This window comes from Vulpes lagopus, chromosome 13 (genome assembly GCF_018345385.1).
Source record: "Vulpes lagopus strain Blue_001 chromosome 13, ASM1834538v1, whole genome shotgun sequence".
Taxonomy (NCBI): Eukaryota; Metazoa; Chordata; class Mammalia; order Carnivora; family Canidae; genus Vulpes; species Vulpes lagopus.
In genome coordinates this window covers 56,486,681-56,511,942 of record NC_054836.1, presented here as the reverse complement: position 1 = coordinate 56,511,942, position 25,262 = coordinate 56,486,681, and the positions used below count along the sequence as shown (strand labels likewise).

The following is a 25,262-nucleotide window of genomic DNA, read 5'->3' as shown; positions in this document are numbered from 1 at the left end:
TGGTTTAAAAATTAAGAAATTTAGAGCCATTATTTTGTTCTTAGAGGAAAAACATTAATAATGTTTCTATACCTGAGTACCTCTGTACTATACATGTGTCAAGTCAGATAAATACCACTTCATATGAAACATACTTTTTTTTTTTTAAAAAGATTTTACTTATTTATTCATGAGAGAGAGAGAGAGAGAGAGAGGCAGAGACACAGGCAGAGGGAGAAGCAGGTTCCCTGCTGGGAGCCCGATGTGGGACTCGATCCCAGGACTTTAGGATCACGCCCTGGACTGAAGGCAGATGCTAAACCGCTGAGCCACCCAGGGATCCCCAAAACAAAGATACTTTTTTATTGGGATTTTTGCATTTGGGCTTTTTTATATTTTCAATACTAAAGTACTTCAAATTTATTTTTGAAATAAATGACATTTAACATGGTTTCATATACTTACTGTTTGCCAGGATAGTGGACAGAAACATCAAGCACTGTAGAATGACAATTTGAAACTAGTATTATAATTATCTTATTCTCGAAGGCCAGGAAGTGGTAGTGTTTTTAGTGAGGACCCAGGGGTGAGAAGCCTAGGGGAGGGAGCGGCAGGCAGGCAAACCCTATATTTAAAATAGTGTTGGGGCATCCCTGGGTGGCTCAGCGGTTTAGCACCTGCCTTCAGCCCAGGGTGTGATCCTGGAGACCCGGGATCGAGTCCTGCATCGGGCTCCCTGCATGGAGCCTGCTTCTCCTTCTGCCTGTGTCTCTGCCTCTCTGTGTCTCTCATTAATAAATAAATAAATAAAATCCTTAAAAATAAAAAATAAATAAAAATAAATAGAATAGTGCATCACTTAATACACTGTTATGGGAAACATTTTTTTTTTTTTTTTTTTACCTTTCGGTGTGACCTAATCAGTGGTTTAGCAAGAACCTTTATAACTTTTTTATTTTAATGAATTTCCCTTTTTATTGATGGCGGTATATTAAAAAAACAGAAGTGTTGGTTGCAGGTCACATGTTATGTTGATGATGATGGAACCAGAGCAAGCACTCTTGACTCTAATATGAATCAGAATCTTGGCAATGTCTTTCATAATTTATTAGTATTTAAAATAGAGTGCCTTGCTTATGAAGCTTCGGGGAAACAAGGACAATAAAATATACAATTAATTAAAATCTTTAGAACAACCAGCAGCAGCATTAATAAAACATTACCCTCTAAAGCACATAAGAATTGCAGCTTACTCTCCCATCTCAGTGGGAAGAAGCAGGATAAAAGAGTCTGTCTTTCATCATAGTCAGTAAACTGAGTTTTTATTGGACTGAGGCTGGTAGATTTTCAAAGAAATAGGCTTATAGCCAATAGCTCACTCCTCCCTACATAAAACACCTGGGTGTTCTCGTGCAAATAACAACAATCACCACTTTTATTTAGCACTTACTTCCTTCATGTGTAAGAACTTTGCGGGTGAAACATTAGGTTCAGATCAAATAAGATCCAGGAAATGCCTCTCCCAGGGTAATCCTGGACCAGCAGCAGCAACAGGAGCTCTTTACAAAGACAGATTCAAGGCTCCACCCCAAACCTGTATCAGGAACCCCAGAGGTGCCCCCTCGCCTCCCCCAGTCTGTTAACAAGGTCTCCCCATGCTGCTTCTGCCCACCCACCTTTGAGAACGATTGGGTCATAAGACCCTGTGTGACAGCACTATGTAGTGGGAGCAGAATTTGAGCCCTAGTATATTAGATTCTGCAATTCACAAGGAATCTTTTTTTTTTCCTTAAAGATTTATTTATTTATTCCGGGGGGGGGGGGCAGGCAGAGGGAGAGAATCCTCAAGCAGACTCCACGCTGAGCGTGCAGCCCAACGTTGGGCTCAGTCTCATGACCCTGAGATCATGACCTGAACTGAAACCAAGAGCTCGCACTCAACCAGCTGGGCCACGTGGGCGCCCCAACAGGGAAGATCTCTTAATTTTCTGAGCAAGGGCATCCTAGAAATGACCCATCCTTAAGGCTTGGCTGTAGGTTTTTCTTTTCTCTTTCTCCATCCTGAGCCCCTGCCTTTCCAAATAACTGCTCTAATGTGTGTGCAAAATGCAACAATTTTAAGAGGAGGGCCCTTTTAAAATCTTTCTGTGGAGAACCTGCTAGCTCTGATCTCTTTCCCCTTTGTGCTGTTATCTCCTCCTAGAAGGTTTCTTTGAAACTGAGAAATAGCCAGTTCTGGTTATGCCTGTTTGAAAGGCCCTGGAATCATTTATGGGCTTGCCAGTGTTTGCTTACGTGTCATCACGAGGATAATATACAGTCAGGTATCTGGGTGCTAAACGAGTTCTTATTGGCTGATTGATAGAATGGCACCATTTTCCATCTCTAGAATGCAGTCCCTGTGCTTGTAAAGTGTGCAGACAAGTCATAGCACTTGGTTGTCGTTTTGTCGTTTCTTGGTGGAACGAGGTGGCTGTGTCATCCAACTTCTCTGGGTTGAGGCTCTCTTAACCTAAGATGGGCGATAATACCTTACATATTAGATTTGGTTCTTTGAGAATACTTTGGAAACCCTTGGGTGCCATGCAAATGTGAAATGATGTTCCAGAATGGCCTGAAGAATGGCTTCTGAGGGTTGGGCATTCTGAGGCATTTGGGGGCGAACGTGTCCCTCTCCCTCTGATGGGAGTGGGTTTATCCAAGGAGTCTGCCCAGAAGGGCTCTCTGGATGGTGCGTGTAAAGGGAGCCCGGGCTGTGGATTCACCCCAAGCTGAGCTGTGAGGGCTCAAGTTGATCTTCTCTAATTTGGCTGCCAAAAGACCTGCTTGAAAGCTTGTCAGGAAAGAAGGGGGCAGAGTTGGAGACAAGAGTTTTGGGCATCGTGGTATATCTGTGGGATTTGAAGAGGTGAAACTGGATGCAGTGACCAGAGCAGGAGTGGAGAAGAGACAGCAGGGCTGGAAGAGTGATGGATGAGGATTGCAATCCCTGGGCCACGGTGCTAATACCTCGTGGTGTAACTGAGTCTCTGGAAGTCTCGCTTGCTCTACTTGGCCTACCTTTGGAACGGGAAGGAGCTACGGAGGCATTGCCCAAGCAAGCGTTTGATCACCACGTGGCAGGTTCCAGACTCGCCTGAGCACGGACCCAGTTGACTAAATGCGAGTGAATACACATGCCTGCGTGTGTGTGTGTGTGTGTGTGTGTGTGTGTGTGTGGTGGGGAGGGCAGGGCAGCAAAGTGAAGAGCATGCTCCTTCTAAAGGGACTGCCCCTACCTGCTTCTGCAGATTATTACTCTGTGGGAATGCAAATCCAGGGCTAGCTGGTCACCTGAATTTTGAAGAGAAACCAGAGATCTGGATTTTTGGGTGACATCTTCAGGGTTTACAAAATTTTGTTTTTTTAAATGCTGGCTGAGTGAAAAAACAAAACACTTTGTTGCCCAAGTTACACACATCTGTAGGCCAGATTTGGCTGAAGGCTGCCAGCTGGTTACCTCTGCTGCAGAGCCTTCTATAAACATGACCTGTTATTATTGGATGTCCTGGAATTTATAATAACCTCCCAGGAGCCTCTATGTTGGTTGGGGCCCTTCTAGGAATACATTCTCATGCTTTCTTTGCTACCCCTGCAACTTTTCCTGAACTTACACTAGGCCTGTTTTGATAGAAACTCCAGAGACTTTAACATTTCTGCCCCAATTTGAACAGATTCTGAATCCAGGTGGGCAGGCAGGCTGGGGAAAATAGATCTCCTTAGTGAAGAGATTTGGGATTTAGGCCTCCTGGTTTCTACCCCCTCCTAGAAGGTCTGGGCATAGATTGTCTGCTGCTAAATAGGGCCCCTGCACTGCTGGGATTTGCTGAGCCACTGAGATAAAAATGATCCATTGCATACCTGAAGATGTGTGTATTGTCTTATGAAGAGCTTTGTGATTGCTTCTTCAATATTTGTGTTACAGAAAAAAGAGTTTGATGTGGACACTCTCAGTAAATCAGAGCTTCGGATGCTCCTCAGCGTGATGGAAGGGGAGCTGGAGGCCAGAGACCTGGTCATCGAGGCCCTGCGGGTAAGAAGCTTCTGGGGCCAAGCCCCGTTGCTGTATCATTTTCTTTCTTCAGGGCCAATGGCAAAGCTGCTTTTCTTAATTTTTGAACCATGTATATTTAAGATGTTACATCTGATTAAAATGTACCCCTCACCCCAAATGCCAACCCATAATCTTTATAAACCCCAAACACTGAAGTCAGATGGTCAGTCTAATGATGGGGATTGAGACTAAAGTGTTTAGCATGAGAAACTTGAGACTTAAGCTGTTTTGTTTCATGTGGTTATTCGGTTATAAGTTTTTAGAAAATTGGAAGTTTGGTATCATATGTGCCTGTGAGGTCAGGGAGGAAAAAATTAAGAGAGTCATTTATAAAAGATGTTGCTGATAATAGAGCTTTTCCTTCCTGTGTAAATTATAAATGACTTCTTATTTTCTGAAACTCTGAAGAGTTAAAAACTAACATGTCTATCTCTTAAAAACTACATATACCTTCCCATTGTTGTATTACGTTTTCATCCGATCTTCTAGAAATTTTGAAATTTTCACAGCTTGTGAAGTATTCTATACATTATTTAAATATTTAAGATTTTTATTGCTTTAAACATAACATTAAGTTTTCTTGATGCACAGTTTTGTCATTGGTGGTTGTTAGTCTTGTACTTGTTTTGGTATATTAGCCAAACCTAAGTGTTTCTGTTTTATTTCTTTTATAGTAAATACTTTGTATATAATCTTGGTTATTTGGCCAGGATGACTATATTTATTATCTATGAAGTACGGGCTTATTTTCTGAACACCCCCTCTCTCCCCCCAAGGTGGGGGGTCCTCAAACTTTGTCTTAGGAGGTTATTTAATATATGAACATCTATAGATGCTGAATTTCTGCCCCATATGGGAGCTAATAGAGTGGGGGAAAGAGGTATAATAACAACGGTGGATGGTCAGACATAATGAAGAAGGTGGGTGTGCTGAGAATCCAGTTGTGTAGGGAAGGGGTGGCTACAGTTAATTTTCACGGGCTGGAAATTGGTACCGTGGGGATAATTACTCCTCAGTCTGATGACAGAGAGTGATTGCCTCAGAAAAATGGGAGTAGGGTTATACCAGCTGCCAATAATGAGTTGAAGGTGGTGCTTTCTGAATGACAAGCTTTGCCAAGTAGACTTGTGCAGGAGGTTTGGTTGTGAGAGGTATTCACCTCATTCCACACTTGAAGCATTTGCATTGCTTGCCAGCGTATATTTTCTTGACAAATGAACTTTGTGGGAGAATTGCTAAGACAGTATATCACAGACAAAATTGCACTCAGCCCAAAGGAGGGACAGGGTCACCTGTGAGCCCAATAGTGTAGACTTTTGAGACCAAATGGATATGGAGGCTCCAGTTCTACCTCTGGTATTTTTCTGTCCCTGCCTTCTGAAAAAGGCATCAGCTACTGTGACATCTCCCACCACTGTGCAAATGTTTGAAAGTTTAGCAGAGTCTGTGTTTTTACCTATCATCTGAGCAACTGTACTATTTCTCTCTCGCTCTCTCTTTTTTAAAGATTTTATTTATTCATGAGAGACAGAGAGAGAGAGAGAGAGGCAGAGACACAGGCAGAGGGAGAAGCAGGCTCCCTGCAGGGAGCCCAGTGTGGGACTTGATCCCGGGACCCCAGTATCACGCCCTGGGTCAAAGGCAGATACTCAACCGCTGAGCTACCTAGGCGTCCCTATTTCTCTTTTTAACTTAATCGCTATGCTTTCAAATATAAGAGTAGAGTTAAAGGTTTGGTAATGATCAGGGCTTGCCAAAATGAAAGTTTTCCGTAGAATCAAGAAATGTTGGAGTTGCAAGGAGCCTTGCTACATAATCTAGGTCAGTGGTTTGCATCCCTCCAAATTTAGTGGGGGTTTTGGTGGGGGGGGGGGGTTGGTTTCTTTTATAAAATGTTTTGCATTACTGTTTAACTATTCCACAATGAAGTGTATAGATAACTGTATATGTAAGTAGGTTATGTTAAAAATAACCAGTACACTGCCCTGATTGTGATAACAGGAAATAATTTATAACAAAATACACATTTCAGTGTACAAATGCTCACACATGTCTAGTGGAAGACATGATAAAGTAAGTGGCGGTTTGCACCTATTGGTGGCATTGCCATGAGTGCAGTCATTGCAAAAGAATCCTGATCCAGGCGTGCTTATCGGGAGTCCGATACAGTTGAGTGAATTTGCCATGCATGAGGTGATTTTCTTTTTTTTTTTTTTCCCCTGAGATGGTGAATGAATCTTGGTAAAATTCCAAACAAAAGTGTACATTTACATGGAAGTTGAGGCCCTGGAAAATTAATGTTTGTTAAAACTAAATTGAAACAACTTATGTGTAAAAGGAGTTGCTCTTTAGCTCAAGTGGTCATACTGAGAAGGTTCTATGAAAGGAATGAATAGAGGGACATTTGAAAGTTCAGGGATACTTGAGACAGTTCCTGGATGTTGGCACACCCCTCGCCCTGCCCTACGTGCCGGTCACCGTGAAAACAAAGTGCTCTGCCTATTTCCAAATCACCTTCTAGGGGACTGGCCTGTGGAGAAGCACTGGCTGACACCAGCCTACTTTGTTTATAGATTAAAATCTAGACAAACAAAAAGGAAGCCCAGGGAGATGGTGACTTCATCTCCGGTAGAAAATGTAGCATCCATGAACTTGGTATGTTTGGAGATTCTTAAAGCTTTTTGTCATTTTTAAAATTTTGAGAATTGTGATTGATTTGTTTAGATAATTTTAAGAGTAGATGATACCATTTTCCTATATTTGTCGTAGCTGTCGTAGACTCACTGTGGTCACTCACTGTTCCCTTGAGTGCATTCACTGGAACTACTGAAACTAGGGTACTATTTACTTGGGTTCAGATGTGTCGTTTAGTTGCCTTTTGCTTTACTAATGGAATATAAATTAGTGGCTGGCTAAAAAAAATGGGTAGGAGAGAGAATGTGAAACTTTTATTTTTATTTCATATAATGCGATAAAGATATTCCTGAATTAAAATTCAAAATCTGCTCAATCAGCAATCAGTATATTGCTATTCAATTGGGAGACAAATACATCTTGTTTTTAAAAAAATGTCAAAAGTAATATTTCTCTGAATGTAGGAAATATTTTTAAAATTAATATATAAATTGTGATTCCTTTAAAAATATAGCTTATACCATGAACTATATGAAAATTTAGAAATGATTGTGTTATGAGGCATTCAAATCCTTTAGAATTTTAGAATCTTTAAAAAGGTATTTTAGACCACGCTTTACTTTTAAATCATGCTACCCTGATGTGTTTTTTTTTTGTTTGTTTTTTTAAGAGTGTGAGTGGCAGCAGGGGCAGTATTGGGCAGAAGGGAGAGAGAAAATCCAAAGCAGGCTCGACACTCAGTGTGGAACCCAATGCGGGGATTGATCTTATGACACTGACATCATGACCTGAGCCAGAATCAAGAGCCAGATGCTTAACTGACTAAGCCACCCAGGTGGCCCTTGGGTTTTTTTGATTTTCAAGTTATCACAAACAATTATGTAGATTATTGGATTAATGGCAATAAACTTATCAGAACAATTCATAAATATGATTTGGAGGGGAAGATGTTATGAAATTACAATAGGTATCTTGGTACTTTTATTACTTTCGTGTTTAAGGTAAAAATATTTCCCAGTAGAAGTCCTTGACTTTATAACATATAATATTCAGGAGATTAATTTTTGTTGGGGAGATTATATTTTAATAAGTGTAGCATTATTGTAAAATATGAACTGCTTAACTGAAATATATTTTAATTGCATAAGAGGTATTTTATCAGTGATTGCCCCTCATCCACAAAAAGTAGGAATAAATCTTTGACTAAACAGATATGCCAAATGAAGTTTGGAAGAAAAAACTGAAGTTTAATTGAGAATGTGCTCTAGGAGAAGCAGCTACATTTTCTGAAAACCATGAGAGATACAGAGCCGTTTGAATTAAATTTAATTGCATATTCAAAATTTGAATATATAACCTGTTAAGAGATCATCTATTTGATAAGGTTTAGTTTGTGGAATCTTCTGGCTTTCACTTCTTTTCCTTCTTGCTTCTAGAATTTTTATCCGTGCCTTAATCAAAGGGAAACAAGGACAAGAAGATGAAAATGCTATAATTACAGAATTTTAGGGGTCAAAATTGTGTTTCAGCCTACATTTTACAGGGTCCAGCTGGCTGTCATTAGTGTGAGTTTACATAAATATTACATCACTGAAACTATGAATTCCTTGGACAATCAGATCCAGATTTCTTGTATGCCTTCTTTTTCCTTTTAGATTGATAAATGAGAATTAGCAGTATTATTGACATGGCATTTCTTCCTCATAACCTATAGTTACTATAAAACACAGATTTTCAAGTATTATTTGCACTGAAACTTCTTTAAATTACCAGTTTAACAATTTTTCAGACAGAATGCATTTATAGTACTTGTGTCATAGGGGATATCAGATTATAGAATTGCCTTGTATAAGTGACTGAAACAAAGAGGCGCAAAGTATGATAGGTTAAATACGAAGTTTATTTCTCATGTACCCTTCTGGAAGTGAGCGATCTGTGCTGGAGAAGTAGTTCTAAGCCAAGTAGGTCATTCAGTAGCCCAAATTATATCTATCTTATGGCTTTCCTTAGGGTATTAGACTCTTTGGCATGGTTGAAACTGTGTCAGTGCCATGTCTGCATCCCAAACCTATGGTAAAGGGAGCAAGAGAGGGAATGAAGAAAAGCAACATCATGTGTGTCAGGGAGAACTTTTGTGGACACACCCAGCAGAGTTGGAGACTGGGTAATTGTTCTGGCTGGCTGGCTTCCTTTCAGTAATATGGAGGAAGGGAGGACTTTGGAGGACATCTAATAACCTAATGTAGTCCATTTGTTTGGTTTAATGTTATAAAATATCCTGGGGTATGGTACAAGAAAATAGATCTTTCCTTTCCTCTTTCCCTCAAATATTTGGTGAATACCTACTGTGTACTAGGTCTAAAAATGAAAGTTCAAAATGAATATAAGTGGAGACAATTATGCCAAAATTCTTTCCACTTACAACGTTGTGTATACCTTTTATTTATTTATTTTTGTATATACCTTTTATATGTTTTTTTTTTTTAAGATTTTACTTATTTATTCTTGAGAGACACAGAGAGAGGCAGAGACATAGGCAGAGGGAGAAGCAGGCTCCATACAGGGAGCCCAATGTGGGACTCAATCCTGGGACTCTGGGATCATGCTGTGAGTGACAGGCAGATGCTCAACCGCTGAGCCACCCAGGCGTCCCCCTTTTATATGTTTAAAATTGTTCCAAGTCATGTCATTTGGGCCATGCTTTAGTTTTCTCAGATTGTGACTACATATGTTCAGATTTTGTCTAGAATGATCTTCCTTTTTAAAAAACATGAACAGTTCATTGGGTTCAAAACTCAATTTAAAACAATGCTTTGAATGGTTTTTGCTTTGAAGCAGGTTATCTCACTTCAGCACTATTGATACTTGGGACTGGTATTTGTTGTGGTTATTGCGAGAAGAGGGCTATGTTGTACATTGTGATATGCTTTGCCGAAGCCCTGGTCTATCTGTTTATTAGATGCTAGTAGCACCTCTGCACGGGTCTTCCCTTGGGTTCCACAGTTGCCCCCATTTGGGAAACACTTCTATAAAGTGATATTGGTCAAGAAAATGCTGCTCAAATACATTTCATTATAAGTACAACATCCATTCATGATAAAAAAAAATTTCAACAAAGTAGGTTTACAGGGAACATACCTCAACATATTTTATATGAAAAACTGACAGTTAACATCATACCCAATGGTAAAAAAAATTAAGAGCTTTTCCCCTAAGATCATGAATAAGACAAAGATGTCTACTCTCATCACTTTTACTTAACAGAGAAGTCCTAGCCATAGCAATCAGACAAGAAAAATAAATAAAAGTATCCAAATTGATAAGAAGTAAAACCATCCCTATTTGCAGATGACATGTTACTAAATGTAGAAAACCCTAAAGACTCTACTGAGAAACTATTAGAAGAAATAAATGAATTCAGTTAAGGTCAGAATACAAGATCAATATACCGAAATCTGTTGCATTTCTATACACTAATAATGAGTTGGCAGAGAAATTAAGAAAACTATCCTATTTACAATTGCACTAAAAATAATAAAGTACCTAAGAATAAATTTAACCCAGGAGATGAAAGATTTGTAGTGTGAAAACTATAAAATCTTGATGAAAGAAATTAAAGACAACACAAAGAAATGGAAAGAACTTTCATGCTCGTGAATTGGAAGAACAAATATTGTTAAAATGTCCGTACTACCTAAAACAATATGCATATTCAGTGCAGTCCCTATCAAAATACTAATAGCATTTATCACAGAACTAGAACAAATAATAACTAAAACTTCTGTGAAACCACAGAAGACCCTGAATAGCCAAAGCATTCTACTTTTTTCTTTTTTCTTTTTTTTTTTGCCAAAGCATTCTTAAAAAAAGAACTAAACTTGGTGTTATCACAATCCCAGATTTCAATATATACTATAAAGCTGTAGTAATAAAACCAGTATTATGGTACCGGGGGACCTGGCTGGCTCAGTTGGAAGAGCAGGTGACTCTTGAGCTCGGGGTTGTGAGTTTAAGCTCACATTGGGTGTAGAGACTACTAAAAAAATAAAGTTAAACCCAAAATAGTAATAGTGGCACAAAAATAGACACATAGATCAATGGAACAGAATAGAAATCCCAGAAATAAGCCTACAATTATATGGTCAATTAATCTTCAACAAAGGAGGCAATAATATGCAATGAGAAAAAAAGTTTCTTCAGTGAATGGTGTTGGGAAAGCTGGACAGCTGTATACAAAAGAATGAAACCGGACAACTCCCTCATACCATACACAAAAATAAACTCAAAGTGACTAAAGATCTAAATGTGAGGTCTGAAATCATGAAAATCCTAGAACAGAATATAGGCAGTAATTAATTTCTCTGACATTGGCCATAGCAACATCTTTCTAGATAGGTCTCCTGAGGCAAGGGTAACAAAAGCAAAAATAAACTATTAGGACTACATCAAAATACAAAGCTTCTGCACAGCAAAGGAAACAATGAACAAAACTGAAAGACAATCAGTAGAGTGGGAGAAGATATTTTAAATGACTTATCCAACAAAGAGTATCCAAAATACATAAGGAACTTATACAACTCAACACCAAAAAAAAAAAAATCTAATTAAAAATTGACAGAAGACATGAACAGACATTTCTACAATGAAGACACCCAGATGGCAAACAAACTTATGAAAAAATGCTCAACATTACTAATCATCAGGGAAATACAATTCAAAACCACAGTTAACTATCACCTTAACACTTGTCAGAAGGGCTAAAATCAGACACAAGAAACAACAAGTGTTGAAGATGTGGAGAAAAAGGAACCCTCATCCAGTATTGGGGGAATGCAAACTGGGGCAGCCACTGTGGAAAACAGTATGGAAGTTCCTTAAAAAGTTAAAAATAGAGCTACCCTGTGATCCAGTAATTCCATTATTGGGTATTTACCCAAAGAATACACAAACACTAGTTTGAAAAGATATATGCAACCTATATGTTTATTGCAGCATAATTTATAATAGCCAAGTTATGGAAGCAGCCCAAATGCCCATTGTTAGATGAATGGATAAAGAAGTGATGTGTGCATATGTTTATGTACGTATGTGTGTGTATACACACACACGATGGAATATTAGAAAAAAGAATGAAATCCTGCCATTTGCAACAACATGAATGAATCTAGAAGATATACTGCTGAGTCAAACAAATCAATCAAAGAAAAACAAATATGTGATTTCAGTCATATGTGGAATTAAAAGATACATGAACAAAGAAAAAAGACAAAGAACAAACTTTTAAATAGAGACCAAACTGATGGTTACTAGAGGAGAGGTTGGTGGAGGGATGAGTGAAGTAGGTTGTGTGATAAATGAGTGATAAATTCATTTATCATAATATTGTGTAATGTATAGGATTGTTGAATCACCATATTGGAGACCTGTAACTAATACACACTATGTATTAACTATACTGGAATTAAAAATACATTTTATTATGGTAGTGATTTTTTAAATTTTATTTATATTTTATTTTCCCTCTAAACTAAACATTTGAAAATGCCCATTAAACAAATTTCACAACATACCACGTTTATTTAAAATTGTATTATAGTTTTTTACATAGAAATTAAATGCTTTTTATATATATATAAAAAAAACCTTTATAGTTCTATGGCTCAGGGTTGAGTCTTCAATAGAACAGAGGCAATCTCTTCAAATAAATTAAAATCACCTAACAGAATAATGCTTCCACTCTGGTTTTGAAAGCAGCCACTGCTATGCTACAGAGTATTGTGAGGTTTTCCTCCTATGACATGTCTGCTAAGTCATGATAAAAGAGGAGCATTCTGATTTCAGCTAAGTAGAACATGGAGTCTTTTGTATTTCAGAATTCTCCTATGATTTCAGGCAATTGATTGACCAAAATATACCCTTTTTTGTTCATTTTAATTAATGAATGAATTAATTTGCTGAGCAGAGCTGAATTCATGAAAACATAAATTGTTTCCTTTCCTGTCCGCTGAGATAACGCCTTTGTTCCATGTCTGGAGAAACAGGAAGAGGAGTTGACCAGACGCTGTGTGTTGTTTCTGAATGCAAATCACTCTTCATAAAATACAAATAGCTGATGATTTGTAACTAGCGTTATATTTTGCCCAGTAAGACAGACATAGGAAACATCAATTTTCACTCTTCTGAGAAATTTTATTTTCCCTCATGAACATTTACTGTTAGTGAAAGGAAAGAAAAAATGGAACACCAGGCAAAATAGTGCTTTTTTATATATTAAGAAATGGAGGTTGATAGTGCTATGAAAGCAAAACGTTTATCACTATTATTTAGCAGCAGAACTCACTCAAGCAGCATCTTCTTGCTGATGATTATTTGTGAATCATTAGGACATTTGTGAGGAAAATTAAAGCTTGTTTGTTTTACACTGGGCTCGGGATAGATGCAGAGTTACAAATGGCATGAAAACAGGAATACATTTTGTGCACTTTGAAGATTTTCATAATTTGGGGGACTGTTCACTTAACAGTTCCTTTTAAGAATGACTTCCTTTGATCTGAGAATACCGAGTGCACCTCTGAGGCATTCTGATAACCTTTTAGCCACCTCATTGTAACACTCAGTGGCTAAGCTACAGGCCACGTGTTCTTATGGGAATTTCATTTGCCATGTTCGTGACTAACTCTGTCTTGATTAGAAGAAGAAACAAGGATCCAAGGCACTACTCAAAAATCTGCCTTCTCTTTGTGATTCTTTTGGAGAGAAACGTAAGAGATTTTAGCTTCTGCCTTTCAGTGTTTGGAGTCAAAATGTAAATGGGTATTGAACAAATAAGAAAGGAAAAGTCTGTATTGGATATTTGAAATGACCTTTGAGCCTGGTGAGGATCTTCGAGAAGGCAGTCCATGTGTGCGTTCCTTCAAAAGGATGTCCCGGGTTTCAGGAGTGGGAAACAAGGAGCCCGAGTTTTCTCTTAGAGTCCACTGGGAGAGAGTGACATTAAAACAATAAACCAAAACATCTAAGTTCAAATTGTGATTGCCAAAGGAAAGAATGCCATGAGAAGGGAGATTACTTTAGATTGGGTCAGGAAAGTTCTCTTCGGAGAAAGTGACACACACACTCCCCCCCCCCCCCACCTCGCCCACCCGGAGCCCTGAGACGTGGAGGGGTAGCGTGAATCTAGTTGGAAGAACAGTGTTCTTACAAAGGGAGCAGCACATTCAAAGGCCCTAAGAGAGGAAGGAGCTTGACAATTTAAAGGACCTGCAGGAAATCAGAGACTGACCCAGCAAATGGCACAGGATCAGATGCAGAGCCAGGCGGAGGCCCGACCATGCTGGAGGGTGAAGGCCATGATAAGGTTGGATTTCATCTTCTTCAGGGCAGCCGTTGAAGTGTTTAAGCTTGAGAATGCCAGTGATGTGATACGATTTTCTAAAAGATCATCCTAATAGCCCAGTTATATTGCGTTTAGGGGTTTTTTGGTTTTTTTTTGCTTTAAAATTTTAATTTATTAAATGTAAATATTTAATGTCCATCTTTAAAATTGATCATCATTGTCAGGGGAAAAAAATTGCAAAGGTCACCCTAGCTACAAGGCAGACGGAAGTGTTTGCAGGAGAGCCAGAGTGAAGGCAGGGTGTCACGGTGGTTGTCTAAGAAATGTATCTCAGATGCTTATAATTATTGCCCTTTAAGAAGGCATGGAAAATGTGCTCGTCACTCTTGTCACTTAGCAGGTGAACAGTATCTTTCTTCAGACGGTTAAGACAAGCCGATGATGGTTTTTAGTTAAGGTGCTGTGCACCTAAAATAAGATTGATAAGGTAAGTTCTCCACATGAAATTTTGTGAAAGGCAAGATCCTATCTTCAGTTTCACTTTTTCCCATCCAGTCTGTCCCAGTTCGGTTTAGAATTTCACGTTAAATGAATTTTGTAGTCAAAAGCCCTCTTCTTTCGGACCTTAAGATTTATTATATATTTCTAAAGGTGTATCTGTTCTAAAATAAAATTCCTTTTTAACTTTTTCACATAGGATTGGATAGAGGAGTGGAGGATTGCTTCACGTAGTGCTGAAAGTGACCTAGGAACGATTAAAAAAAAAAATTGTTTCAACAGGGTCTGGATGTGTTCTGCTTGAATGTGTGCATGTTGACCTGCCTTTAGTGGACCATTGGAGTCCACACGCTTGCCCTCCGCTAAAATAAACTGCTAGATGTGACAAGCCCTTAACACTTCTCTTGAAACTCCTCCATGGAAAGCAAACCATGGATCGAGTTCACTCTTGGTATCAGGCACCAACTCGGCACTCAGCCGTGCAGGTGAGGGGAGGGGGAGCTCCTACAGGTGTTAGGTTCTAATGGTTAGAATATTGCGGAGACTAAACCCTGGGGAAGCTCTGAAATAATTCATAAGACGTGATTTTGTATATTCAAGCCTGAGCGGTAACTTTTATGTGCAGAGAAGTTGAGACTCCCCAGGTTAGGGGGTAAGGACTGTCTGTGTGCTGATGTCTGGGTATGACAGCCGTTTGGCCTTTAAATCAGCTTTTAAATTTCCAGGTAAATGGGGCTGGGTGGGTGCTTTGATATCACATCTCTCTGGTCTCGGTGTGTGGTCACGGACTTGGCTCCAAATTGGAAGAATTAAATGGGAAGACAGGCTACAGCGCCTAGCCGGGGGCCGGCACAAAGAGGGTTCTTGAAAAAACTGTTTCCAGTCGAACCTCAATCTTAGTAGAAAGATCTTCCCCTTAAACCTTCCCCTTCTCTTCATGCTTTGAGGGTTACAGGCCATCCCCTGTGTCCTAAGATCAGTGGTGGCGGTCTTCCTACCTCAGGGTGCTGGTGCCTCTTCCTGCCCAGGGCCGAGCTCTCCCCAGGCTGGGGGCGGCGGGTTGGAAGCCAAGGCCCATCTGTTACGTCCTCGCCAGCTCTGCTGCAGGAGGGTGCGGGGGTGCGGGGCTGCCGCGGTCCCGAGTGCTTGCCTGTGAGGGCACCTTGGACCTTGGACGGGGAGCAGTGGTGTGTCAGGTGCTGCCCTAAAGCAGAACCACTCCCCCCCAGCAGGGCTTCACAATTCGGGAAGCTTCGAGGGTGTGCTGGGGGTCAGATCATATGTGTCCGTTTTGAAAGTGGCTTCCTAGGCGCATGGGGCCGGCTGGTGCAGCACAGGCCTGGGCGCCGCCAGCCTGAGCTCCCGCCTGCGGCCCGCGCCTTCTCCTCGCTGACGTCGTGTTCTGGGCCATGTGGAGGCTCCGGCTCAGTGGCGCGGCCACCTGCTCGCAGTCGCAGGGGGCTGGAAGGAGGCGGCTCCGTCCTCCGGGACCCAGACGGGCGCCTTGGCCAACCTCCTGGCTCCCCGGGGGCTGCAGGGCCACTTCTGGGGGGACGCTCAGGACTGCGGGCCCCCGTGGGAGCAGGACGCGAGCAGGGCCTGGCACCGCAAGCTGTGTCCCCGCGGGTCCCCGCGCTGGGCTCCGCGCTGCCCCGACCCCGGGCGTGGCCGCCTCCCGCGGGGCCCCTGCCCTTGACAGTGGAAGCTCGAGGCGTCGGTGGGGGCTCTGCCTTAGACGCGGTGGGTGCCCAGGGCCTTCCCCACGCACCTGTCACCTGCTGGGCCGCCGAAGCCACACACGAGTCATTGGGCGGTCGCGGCCCTTCACCCCTCCATCTGCGCTTCGCTCCTGGTCCATCGGCTCCAGGTGACGACAAACAAGCGCATCCTGCAGGACTCGGAGGGCCTGAATGGCAGCTAGGATGACGCCCAAGAGCATCCATGGAGTTCTTAAACGGTTCCTCTAATTATCATACCGAGCGCAAAAAAGTTGGCGCTTTTCCGTAATGAGGATCCTCTCGTCTTCTGCATGAGAACACGTTGGGACATTTGCGTGCTGAACGATCCGAGTTTACTGCAGGAAGGTAAACATTCATAAAATGGACAAGGATCCGATCAATAGTCAAGGAACTGCCATTTCCTTATCCTTCCCTTTGTAGTCATCATTAACTCTGTCTTTTGTACTCACGTTTTATTTAATTTTTTAAATCTTTTTTGATACTGGATCACCTTTTCTCTTTTCATTTGCATCTTTAGAAATGGCAGGTGGTAAATTGAGTCATTAAATCGAGTGGTTTTCATGAAAGGCTGTTTGTTGTATTGATTTCCTTGAATTATGTAATCCTTCAATTCCTTTTTTTTTTTTTTTTTTCCAGTTAGAGTTACAGGGAATTTGTGAGGGTGGGTTATATAGTCAGGATAATAATAGATTCGCTGCCAATAAAGAGTTCGATATTCTCAGTAATCAGCGTGTTAAAATGCAGATGTATCATTATCATTGACTTTGGGAGAGAGTTCAGGTTCCCTCCCGCAAAGGATACATCAACAGAATCAAATAGTTTTTAAAGAGATCATTTAAGACAAGCGTCTAAGTAATCCCTAGAAATTACTTTGGAGTTGACAGTGATTTTCCCTGATGAGCGACTGGAGAGAAGTCCTTCACGCACACTCTGGAAGGTCGTTGACGTCCTCTTGTAGCGGCCTGACAAAATAGCGAGCCCTCGCTGGTGTCTGGAGAGACCTTCCATCCCCTCTGCGTGGCTGCATCAGGGCTTCCGCGCATTTCTGTGCCCCTGTGAGGGATGATGATAAGGTGGGAGTCTGGTCTGGAGGGATGATGGGTAGCACAATTAACGGGAGAACCTCAGAAACCCTTAATGGGAATCATTAATATGTTAAATTCTTAATGAGTTTAAATTTCAAACAGTGGAGGATTGAAATTCACCGTGGGCTCGGGTAGGAAAGGATATGACAAAAACAGTGTTTAAGGGAGATTACGTTCCGCTTTGGAAAGCAGATTGACAGAAAAAGGGAGAGAAGGGATCTGAGGAGGCAGTTACAGTTGACACGTATTAACGTACAGGTTCCGTGAAACTCTGAATCCTGCGCGAGGGCTCTAAGCGCGAGGTGGTTCGCTCCTGGGAGTATTACGAGGCCTGAGTAGACGGGAGAGGAGGTTGTGAATAAAAATAACTCCTCCGGGAGAAGAGCACATTATTTTTCTAACTCGTGACAGCAACCAGTAATTTCTAAAGCAATTTCAGTGCCAGGGAATAAACCCTTGTTATTTTTAAAGGATATTGTGTTTGTGCCCCCTGAGAATTCACACTGGAGTCATTGAGCATCGGCCGCCTTCTCCCGGTGGCCTTCTCCGTGCCAGTCCTCCAGCATCTCACCGGCAGGTATGTATTGACACTTTCTGTCCTGGCAGGTGCTGGGCGCTTGGGGGACAGCAGGATTTAGACCGTCCCTGCGCTCGTGGGACCTCCTGCCTCGGAAAGGAGGCTAATCAGGACTAACACGTCCTATTTGTGATAAATGCAGCAGAGCCCAAGTACTGGGCACTAAGCGCATGTCCCGTGACTGGTGTGCTTCCCAGACTCACCGTGGAAGACCGTGTAAAAAACAAACAAACAAAAAAAAGGAGTCAACGTAAGAATACTAATAACTAAGCAAAATATTAACATTCTTAATATATTTAGGAAAGGAAAATAACCACGCTTCTCTAGTTTACTCCTTACCTACTGTGTGTCCTTCGGTTGTGTGCAGCTCTCCCCTAAAGTTGCTTCTTTTTGGGTGTTTCCTGCTGTGCTTTGTCTCTTGCTCCTTCCTTAGATGCGAGCAGACGGTGGCCTCCTGTACGTCTTGCTTTTTCAAAGTGGGGGTTAGTTTCCCCTGTGTAGCATGATTGGGCTATTTGAGATTAAAAAGCAGTACAGCTATTTGTACTACTGACTTTACAGAGCTTTTTTTTTTTTTTTTAAAGCCCCATTTATTACTTACATATATCCTATTTATTGTCGATTCTGCAGGGTTCTGCCAAGGTTAGGCACGATGAAAACTGAGGTTGTGTTTTGCTTTAAAATGAATTCTTTCCCAGGAAGTTCTGTGTTTCCTCACAAAAAGGGAACCCCTGGAGGTTTATTCCTTGTAGAAAAGTTTGAGTCTTGTGATGATGCTTACCTACAGTCCTCTTCTCTAGAGAGGAGAAAGGACGCAACGGTAATAATAGGCGCCTGCTTTGTCACCTGTTGCTATGCTACAAACCCACTCTAAGACTTCATAGCTTTAAACGATGTCATTTATTTCGCTCACAAATCTGTAATTTAGGCTTGGTGGGGACAGCTGACAATCTGCTCCGCATGTGGCAGTGGTGGGTAGTGAGGGTGCTGGGTGCTGGAGGACCGGCTTCCAAGAGGGCTCCCTGCGGCCCGGGGCTTGGGTTCCTCTCCTCTTCTCCCGCTTGGGCTCCCCTGTCACAAAGTGGCTGGGGTCCATCAGCAAACATCCTAAGAGACAGGATACAGAATCTGCGATGGAATCTGGGTCACTAACTTACTTTGATTATCTCATGGATAATCTCTCTCTATATATAAAAAAAGACATTTGTTGGATCCATGGAGCCGTCGCAGGGCTGAGATTCAAGAGGAAGAGACGCAGACCTGACCACCTGGAAGGAGGGTCAAAGAAATGTGGTAATGTTCTTATAAGCCCAGAAAACTGCTTGTCATCTCCTGAGCCTTATCTGCCGGGACTGCTCTTTAGCACTTGGCATGGATAATCTCATTTAATCCCCACCAGTCTCCCTTGAAGGAGATGCTGTTGTTATCTCATGGTCAGACTCATGGTTAAGCAGCGTCGTCTCTGTCACACAGCTGACAAGTGGGGACAGAACTTGGACCCAGGCCTTGCTGACCCCAAGTGCATCTTCTTAACCACCGCCCCATATAATCTAGTGGCAGAGAGCTGTGTCATTGCTATGAACTCTAACGCAAGGCAGGCTTGTGTGTAAGAAGATCGCAGACGAAAACATTCTAATGAAGTTGAGTTATGGATGCCTTCTGGGCAGAGGGGGCATTCGGGAGCCTTCTGAAGAGTGACGACATCAGTAACTAGACGGCGAGGCGTGGAGGGGAGTCAGGAACACAGAATCGGTGTACACTCTGGCCACAGGAGGTAGGTTGGCCTGGAGCACAGGCGTAGGGTGATGGAGCAAGAGGTAGGCCAGGCTTCATCTGGGAGGTCTTGAATGCTGAGCTGATACGTTTGTGTACCTAACACGATGGGCAGGGCACAGCCCCTCAAGATTTTTAAGCAGAAGAATGGACTGAAGCCTTGGTTCTTTTTTTTTTTTTTTTAAAGATTTTATTTATTTATTCATGAGAGACAGAGACGGGGGGAGAGAGAGAGAGAGAGAGAGAGAGAGAGAGACAGGCAGAGGGAGAAGCAGGCTCCATGCAGGGAGCCCAATGTGGGACTCAATCCCAGGACCCCAGGATCATGCCCCGGGCTGAAGGCAGGCACTAAACCACTGAGCCACCCAGGCGTCCCCGAGGCCTTGGTGGTTCTTTTTTTTTTTTTTAAGATTTTATTTATTCATAGAGATGCAGGGAGAGAAAGAGAGAGAGGCAGAGACACAAGCAGGCTCCATGCAGAGAGCCCGACGCGGGACTTGATCCAGGGTCTCCAGATCATGCCCTGGGCTGCAGGCTGCGCTAAACTGCTGCGCCACCAGGGCTGCCCGAGGCCTTGGTTCTTAAAGTGGTTTCCAGACCACTTGCATTAGCATCACAAAGGAACTTGCTAGAAGTGTTCATTCTCAGACTCCCCCACCCCCCAAACCCACCCAAGATGAACTGACTCAGAAACCCCGGGGAAGAGCAGAGTGTTCTGTGGTTTCACACGCCCACCAAGTGATTCTGATCTTTGTTTGAGAACCACTGGTGTGAGGGATGGTCACTTGTACAGCAGGTGTGTTCACGTAGCAGGACATCAGGGTGCACCGAGGATCCCTGGTGCTGATTACAGTCCCTGAGAGCTGGAAGGACTCTGCTCAGTAAGCGGGATGGCCAGCCAAACGGGTGGCTGATGCTGGTTGTAGGTATAAAGGGACTCTGATGAGGAAGAAGGCCGCCAGCGGCCAGTCTCAGGACAGCTTCTCCAAAAGCCATCATCAGGAGGCTCAGAGCCACTCAGTCCAGCCCTGTTCTCAGAGAAGGCTGTGGAAATAGGGCTAAAGGAGCTTTCACGAAGCGTTGGATTCAAATAAAACCTCCATCATGAAGACACTAAGAACTGGGTGTAATAACCATGTTCTGTTACCGTTGTTGTAGTTTTCGTTGACGTCTTACACTCCTGTTTGCTCCGTGGGAGATTTGACACGCCCAACTGCCTGTGTCTCTGCCTCTCTCTGTGTCTCTCATGAATAAATAAATAAAATCTCTCTCTATATATATAAAAAAAGACATTTCTGTAAGAATACAGCAGGGGAGGAGGGGCACAGGAAGAGGGAGAGAGAGAATCTCAAGCAGGCTCTGCACCGAGCATGGGGCCACATGTGGGGCTCGATCTCACAACCCTGAGATCATGACCTGAGCTGAAATCAAGAAATCAAGAGTCGGATGCTTAACCACCTAAGCCACCCAGGTGCCCCTAGGCCACCTGCTTTCATGATACATTGTGAACATTTTGCAGGATACTCTTCCATATTGTGGTTTTTTAAGTCACTGCATACGTGGATTTAAGCTGAGACCTCAGTGGTCCAGAATTCGCCCGCCCTCGTAGGTTACATGAGTTTCTGCTGCAGTTCCTCCTTCTGACCCTCCCAATCCCCGTGGTCCTCTCACTTTGCCCAGTTCACTTGGCAAACACCTGATGCTTGCTAACTTCAACGCTCTGCCCCCTTCATGCCTGCGCGGGTTATACAGGCAGGAGAAAAGCCACCCAGTCTTGCCGAACGGCCTCCCTTTGAATTCACAACTGGATCCTCTTCCGGGCGCTTCATGCTGCTTGGCAGTTGCACCACGTATCTTAGCACTTGACTCACCTGTTCCCCCGGATTCTTTCGCGCTCTCCTCCGTCTTCTGAGACCTTCCTCCAGCACCTCCTCCCTTTGCTTCATTCTCGGCTGCTTTGAATCTCTCTGAGAGCCAGAAGCAACCCGAACTCCCATATCCTGTCCCCGTCACCTCACTCCGGTCCCTGGCATCTGTACCACACACTCCCATCCCTGCTCACCGAGAACAGACCCTCTGTTCTGGGCTCTGGTTCGGCTGCCCCTTGTGCACCGGCTTCTGCGCCTTCTCGCATAGTGACTTGAGCAGTTATGCCAGCCCTGTGTCAGCGAGTTCCGTCCTTCATCTGACCTGCCTGCCTTCCCTCTGCTGCTGCGTGCTCCCTCCGCTTAGAGCAAAGCTCCTTGAGGTGCCTGTTAGTTGACGCCATTCCTCGTCGCCCGTTCTCTCTTGGTCCTGTTCTGATCAGGCTTTTTCCAACATTAGCCCAACCAAAAGTCAACCCATTCTTGTAGTTGCCAGGAGGAGAAGACAAAATCAAAAACAATCTTGGAGGAAGACCTGGTCCCCCCCCCCCCCCCATCTAGCCTCTCTATAAATCCTGTGGGCTCTAACTAAGCCACAGCCTGACTGCTTCTCCCATCTCCGTGGACACCTCTCTCTGTGAGCTCCTGTTGTCTAGGTCCACTTGGGCTGCTCTAACAGAAATGTCCTAGATTTGGGTGACTTTGACAACGAACATTTCTCACAGTTGTGAGGCTGGGGAGTCCACGATCGAGATTCAGTGTGTGGGGAGAGCCCGCCTCCTGGTTCATGTCCGCACAGGGTAGAAGGTGCAAGGGAACCCCCTTCCATTCATGCAGAACCTACCCTCTTGACCCAGTCACCTCCCAAAGGTTCCGGCTCCCAATGCCAGTCATCTCAGAGATTAGGTTGCAACGTGTGAATTTGGGGGGGGGGGCATGAACATTTAGTTAATAGCACTGCGCAACAAATTATCACAAACTTACTGATAATTAACTTAAAAACAACACAGATGATTAACTTATATTTCCAGAGGTCAGAAGTATACAGTGGGTGGTCGGGGGCTTGGTTCCTTCTGGAGGGTCTGTTGGAGAGTATTTCCTTGTCCTTCCCAGCTTCTAGAAGCCGCTCGCATTCCTTAGCTTCTGGTCCCTTCTCCCATCTTCAGAGCCAGCTGTGTAGTAAGTGGTTTCTCCTCCCTCCTCTCCTTCCGTAGTCACGTCTCCTTCAGACCCTTCTGCGTCTCTCTTTCAAGGACCCCTGTGACTGTAATCAGCTCACACACATAATCTTGGATCAGCATCTCATCTCAGTATCCTTAATCCCATCTGCACAATCCCTTTTGCCAAAATATAGTCACAGGTTCCAGAGGTTAGGACATCTCTCGGGGTAATTATCTTGCCCACTGACACCCTGGATTGTTTCAGTAGCCTCCTCAGTGGTCCCCCTGTCGTGCGGCCGCCCAGGCAGTCCCTCTTGTCCAGAGAAGCCAGAGGGGTCCTCTTATATCAGGAGGCTGAGCCTGTCTGTCGTCCTTCAGCTCACAGCCTTTCAGTGGTCACCATCCTGGGGCCACGGCCTTTCAGTGGCCTTGGGCTCCAAGGTCTCCCTGACTTCTGTCTGCGGTGTCCCCCTCCTCGTTCCCCTGCAGCCCTGCTGGCTGCCTCGCCTGTTCCAGTCGTGGGGCTCTTGCATCTATTTTCTCTGGCCAGGAAGCGCTTCGGAACAGACCCGTGGCTCTTTCCCCCACCTTTGTGGGTCTTTGCTCAACTGTCACCTTAGTGAGGCTTTCTCCGACCCTTCTCTTTTAAAATCTCACCCCTGTCCATATCACGTGCAGTTCCCATCCTCCTTTTTTGCTTTCTTTAGCTCCATTGCATTTATTGCCATTAAATATACTATATATGTTTATATGTTTAACATACTTACATTTGTCTTTATTTTCCCACTAGAATATAAGCTCTGTGAAGGCAGGGCTTTTGTTTTGTTCACCACTCTAGTGCATCTGGCTCAATAAATATTTATTGAATGGATGGATTTAGGTGGACTCCAAACTTCCACTGTGAAATACAGATGTGCCTTTGTATCAAGGAGGTTAGATTGAGGACTATGGCAAAGCCATAGAAGTATTGATTGCACTCTGTTTATGTCTTTGTTCTGTTACACAGAAATACACATTTTCTGTTTTTTGTTTTTTTTTTTCTGTGAATATCTTTTTTCCCCCTGCCTTTGTTTTCTTTTTCTGTAGAGGACAGTTTTTATGTACTACTTTGTGGTGTTGAGGCTACATTTCTAGAGTGCTCCAACTTTTCTATACTTCACTGTGGCTTTTTATTTGTTCGCCTTATGACATATAGAGATTAGTTAGTGGTTAGAGTGGTGCCATGAAGCCTGGAAGAGCTTTTGGAGAATTGTGGCCCAACCAGGTGTCCCTTTTCCCCCCATGTTCTCCCTAAAGCCAGGGGAACTGTGGCTGCTGTGGTTTCCTCCCTGCATCTGCTGTTCTGGTTGTGGATTCTAATGGCGACTATTTGTAATTGTTACTGTTCTGTTTTTCCTCTTTTGCGCTTTGACTTTCTGTTTTCTTTCCTACCCCATCATTTTTTAACCATCATGGGAAAAGAAAGTGGCTTTTTCAATCTGACTGCACCGGTTGATGTCTCTGACTTTCTGCATGTGGCATATAGCCATTATTCATCATCCTGCCCTACCTTCTTTTGCATTTTATGCACAAGACTTTTGGTGAGAAGAATTCATTCTACCAAAAGGCCCTCCTGGCTTTTTATTTGAGATTTACTTTATCTTTGGAGAGGTGTAGACCCTTTTAGGATCCTGAGGCTACCACCACTTTGATAGGTGAGGGTTGCTGTTCTCCTATTAACTTTCTGGCACAAGTGGGTATAGAGGGCTCTTCTTCGTTCTCTGTAGCAAAACCGATATGAGACAGAAATGTTCCAGAAGACTTAACGAAAGGGTGGAGATGAAGGTAAAATGAAAACGGTTGTAGAATCTAGACCAGCACCCCCCCACCCCAAGGTGTAGTTCAGTGTCCTCAGAATCCCCAAGATCCTTTAAGTCCGGGAGACCAAGACAATTTTTATTACAAGTGTAGACAGTATTTTCTTTTCTCACTTTAATCCTGTCATGAGTGTAGATGGAAGTATTCCAGAGGTTATGTGATGTATGATTAGGCAACAGATCAAATGGAGAAGCAGATACGATAATCTCGATATTTTCTATTATGCCAGACGTTAGAGCAATTTGCAGAAATCTAAAATAATGCCATTTTTTCCTCACTTTTGTTTGGAAACCATAGTGATTTTTTTTCCCATAAAACATGTTTATGTTAACATGCGATGGTTTGTTGTTTTAAAATAAATTAATGAATAGATTTAAATTTTCTCAATTTTAATTTCCAGTAAGATAGATGACAACAGTTGTAGTCCACATAAATGAGTTATTTGGGTCTTTAATATTTTTCAAGAATCATCCTGAGATCAGAAAGTTACAGAAGCACTGGTCAGATAATTTGGCTTTTGAAATATAACTTGCTCATGTTCACCTGTGTCCCACCTACAGCCATTGTTCCTTCGGATCCCACACCGAGCAGTCTCTCTTGATTAATTGGTTTTGCCCTCATCATTCCTATTTCCTGCTGGAAAACATAGTTTTCCCCAATGACAAT

General features: G+C 42.9%; 1 protein-coding gene across 1 annotated transcript in view; it reads left to right on the top strand.

Annotated features, from left to right (window-relative positions):
- Positions 1-25,262, top strand: part of CTTNBP2 (cortactin binding protein 2) — a 143,821-nt gene that overhangs the window by 8,221 nt on the left and 110,338 nt on the right. The window contains exon 2 of the mRNA XM_041727372.1: positions 3,944-4,051. Within this exon, the coding sequence (XP_041583306.1) occupies positions 3,944-4,051 (108 nt within the window). The remainder of the gene's footprint in view (positions 1-3,943; positions 4,052-25,262) is intronic.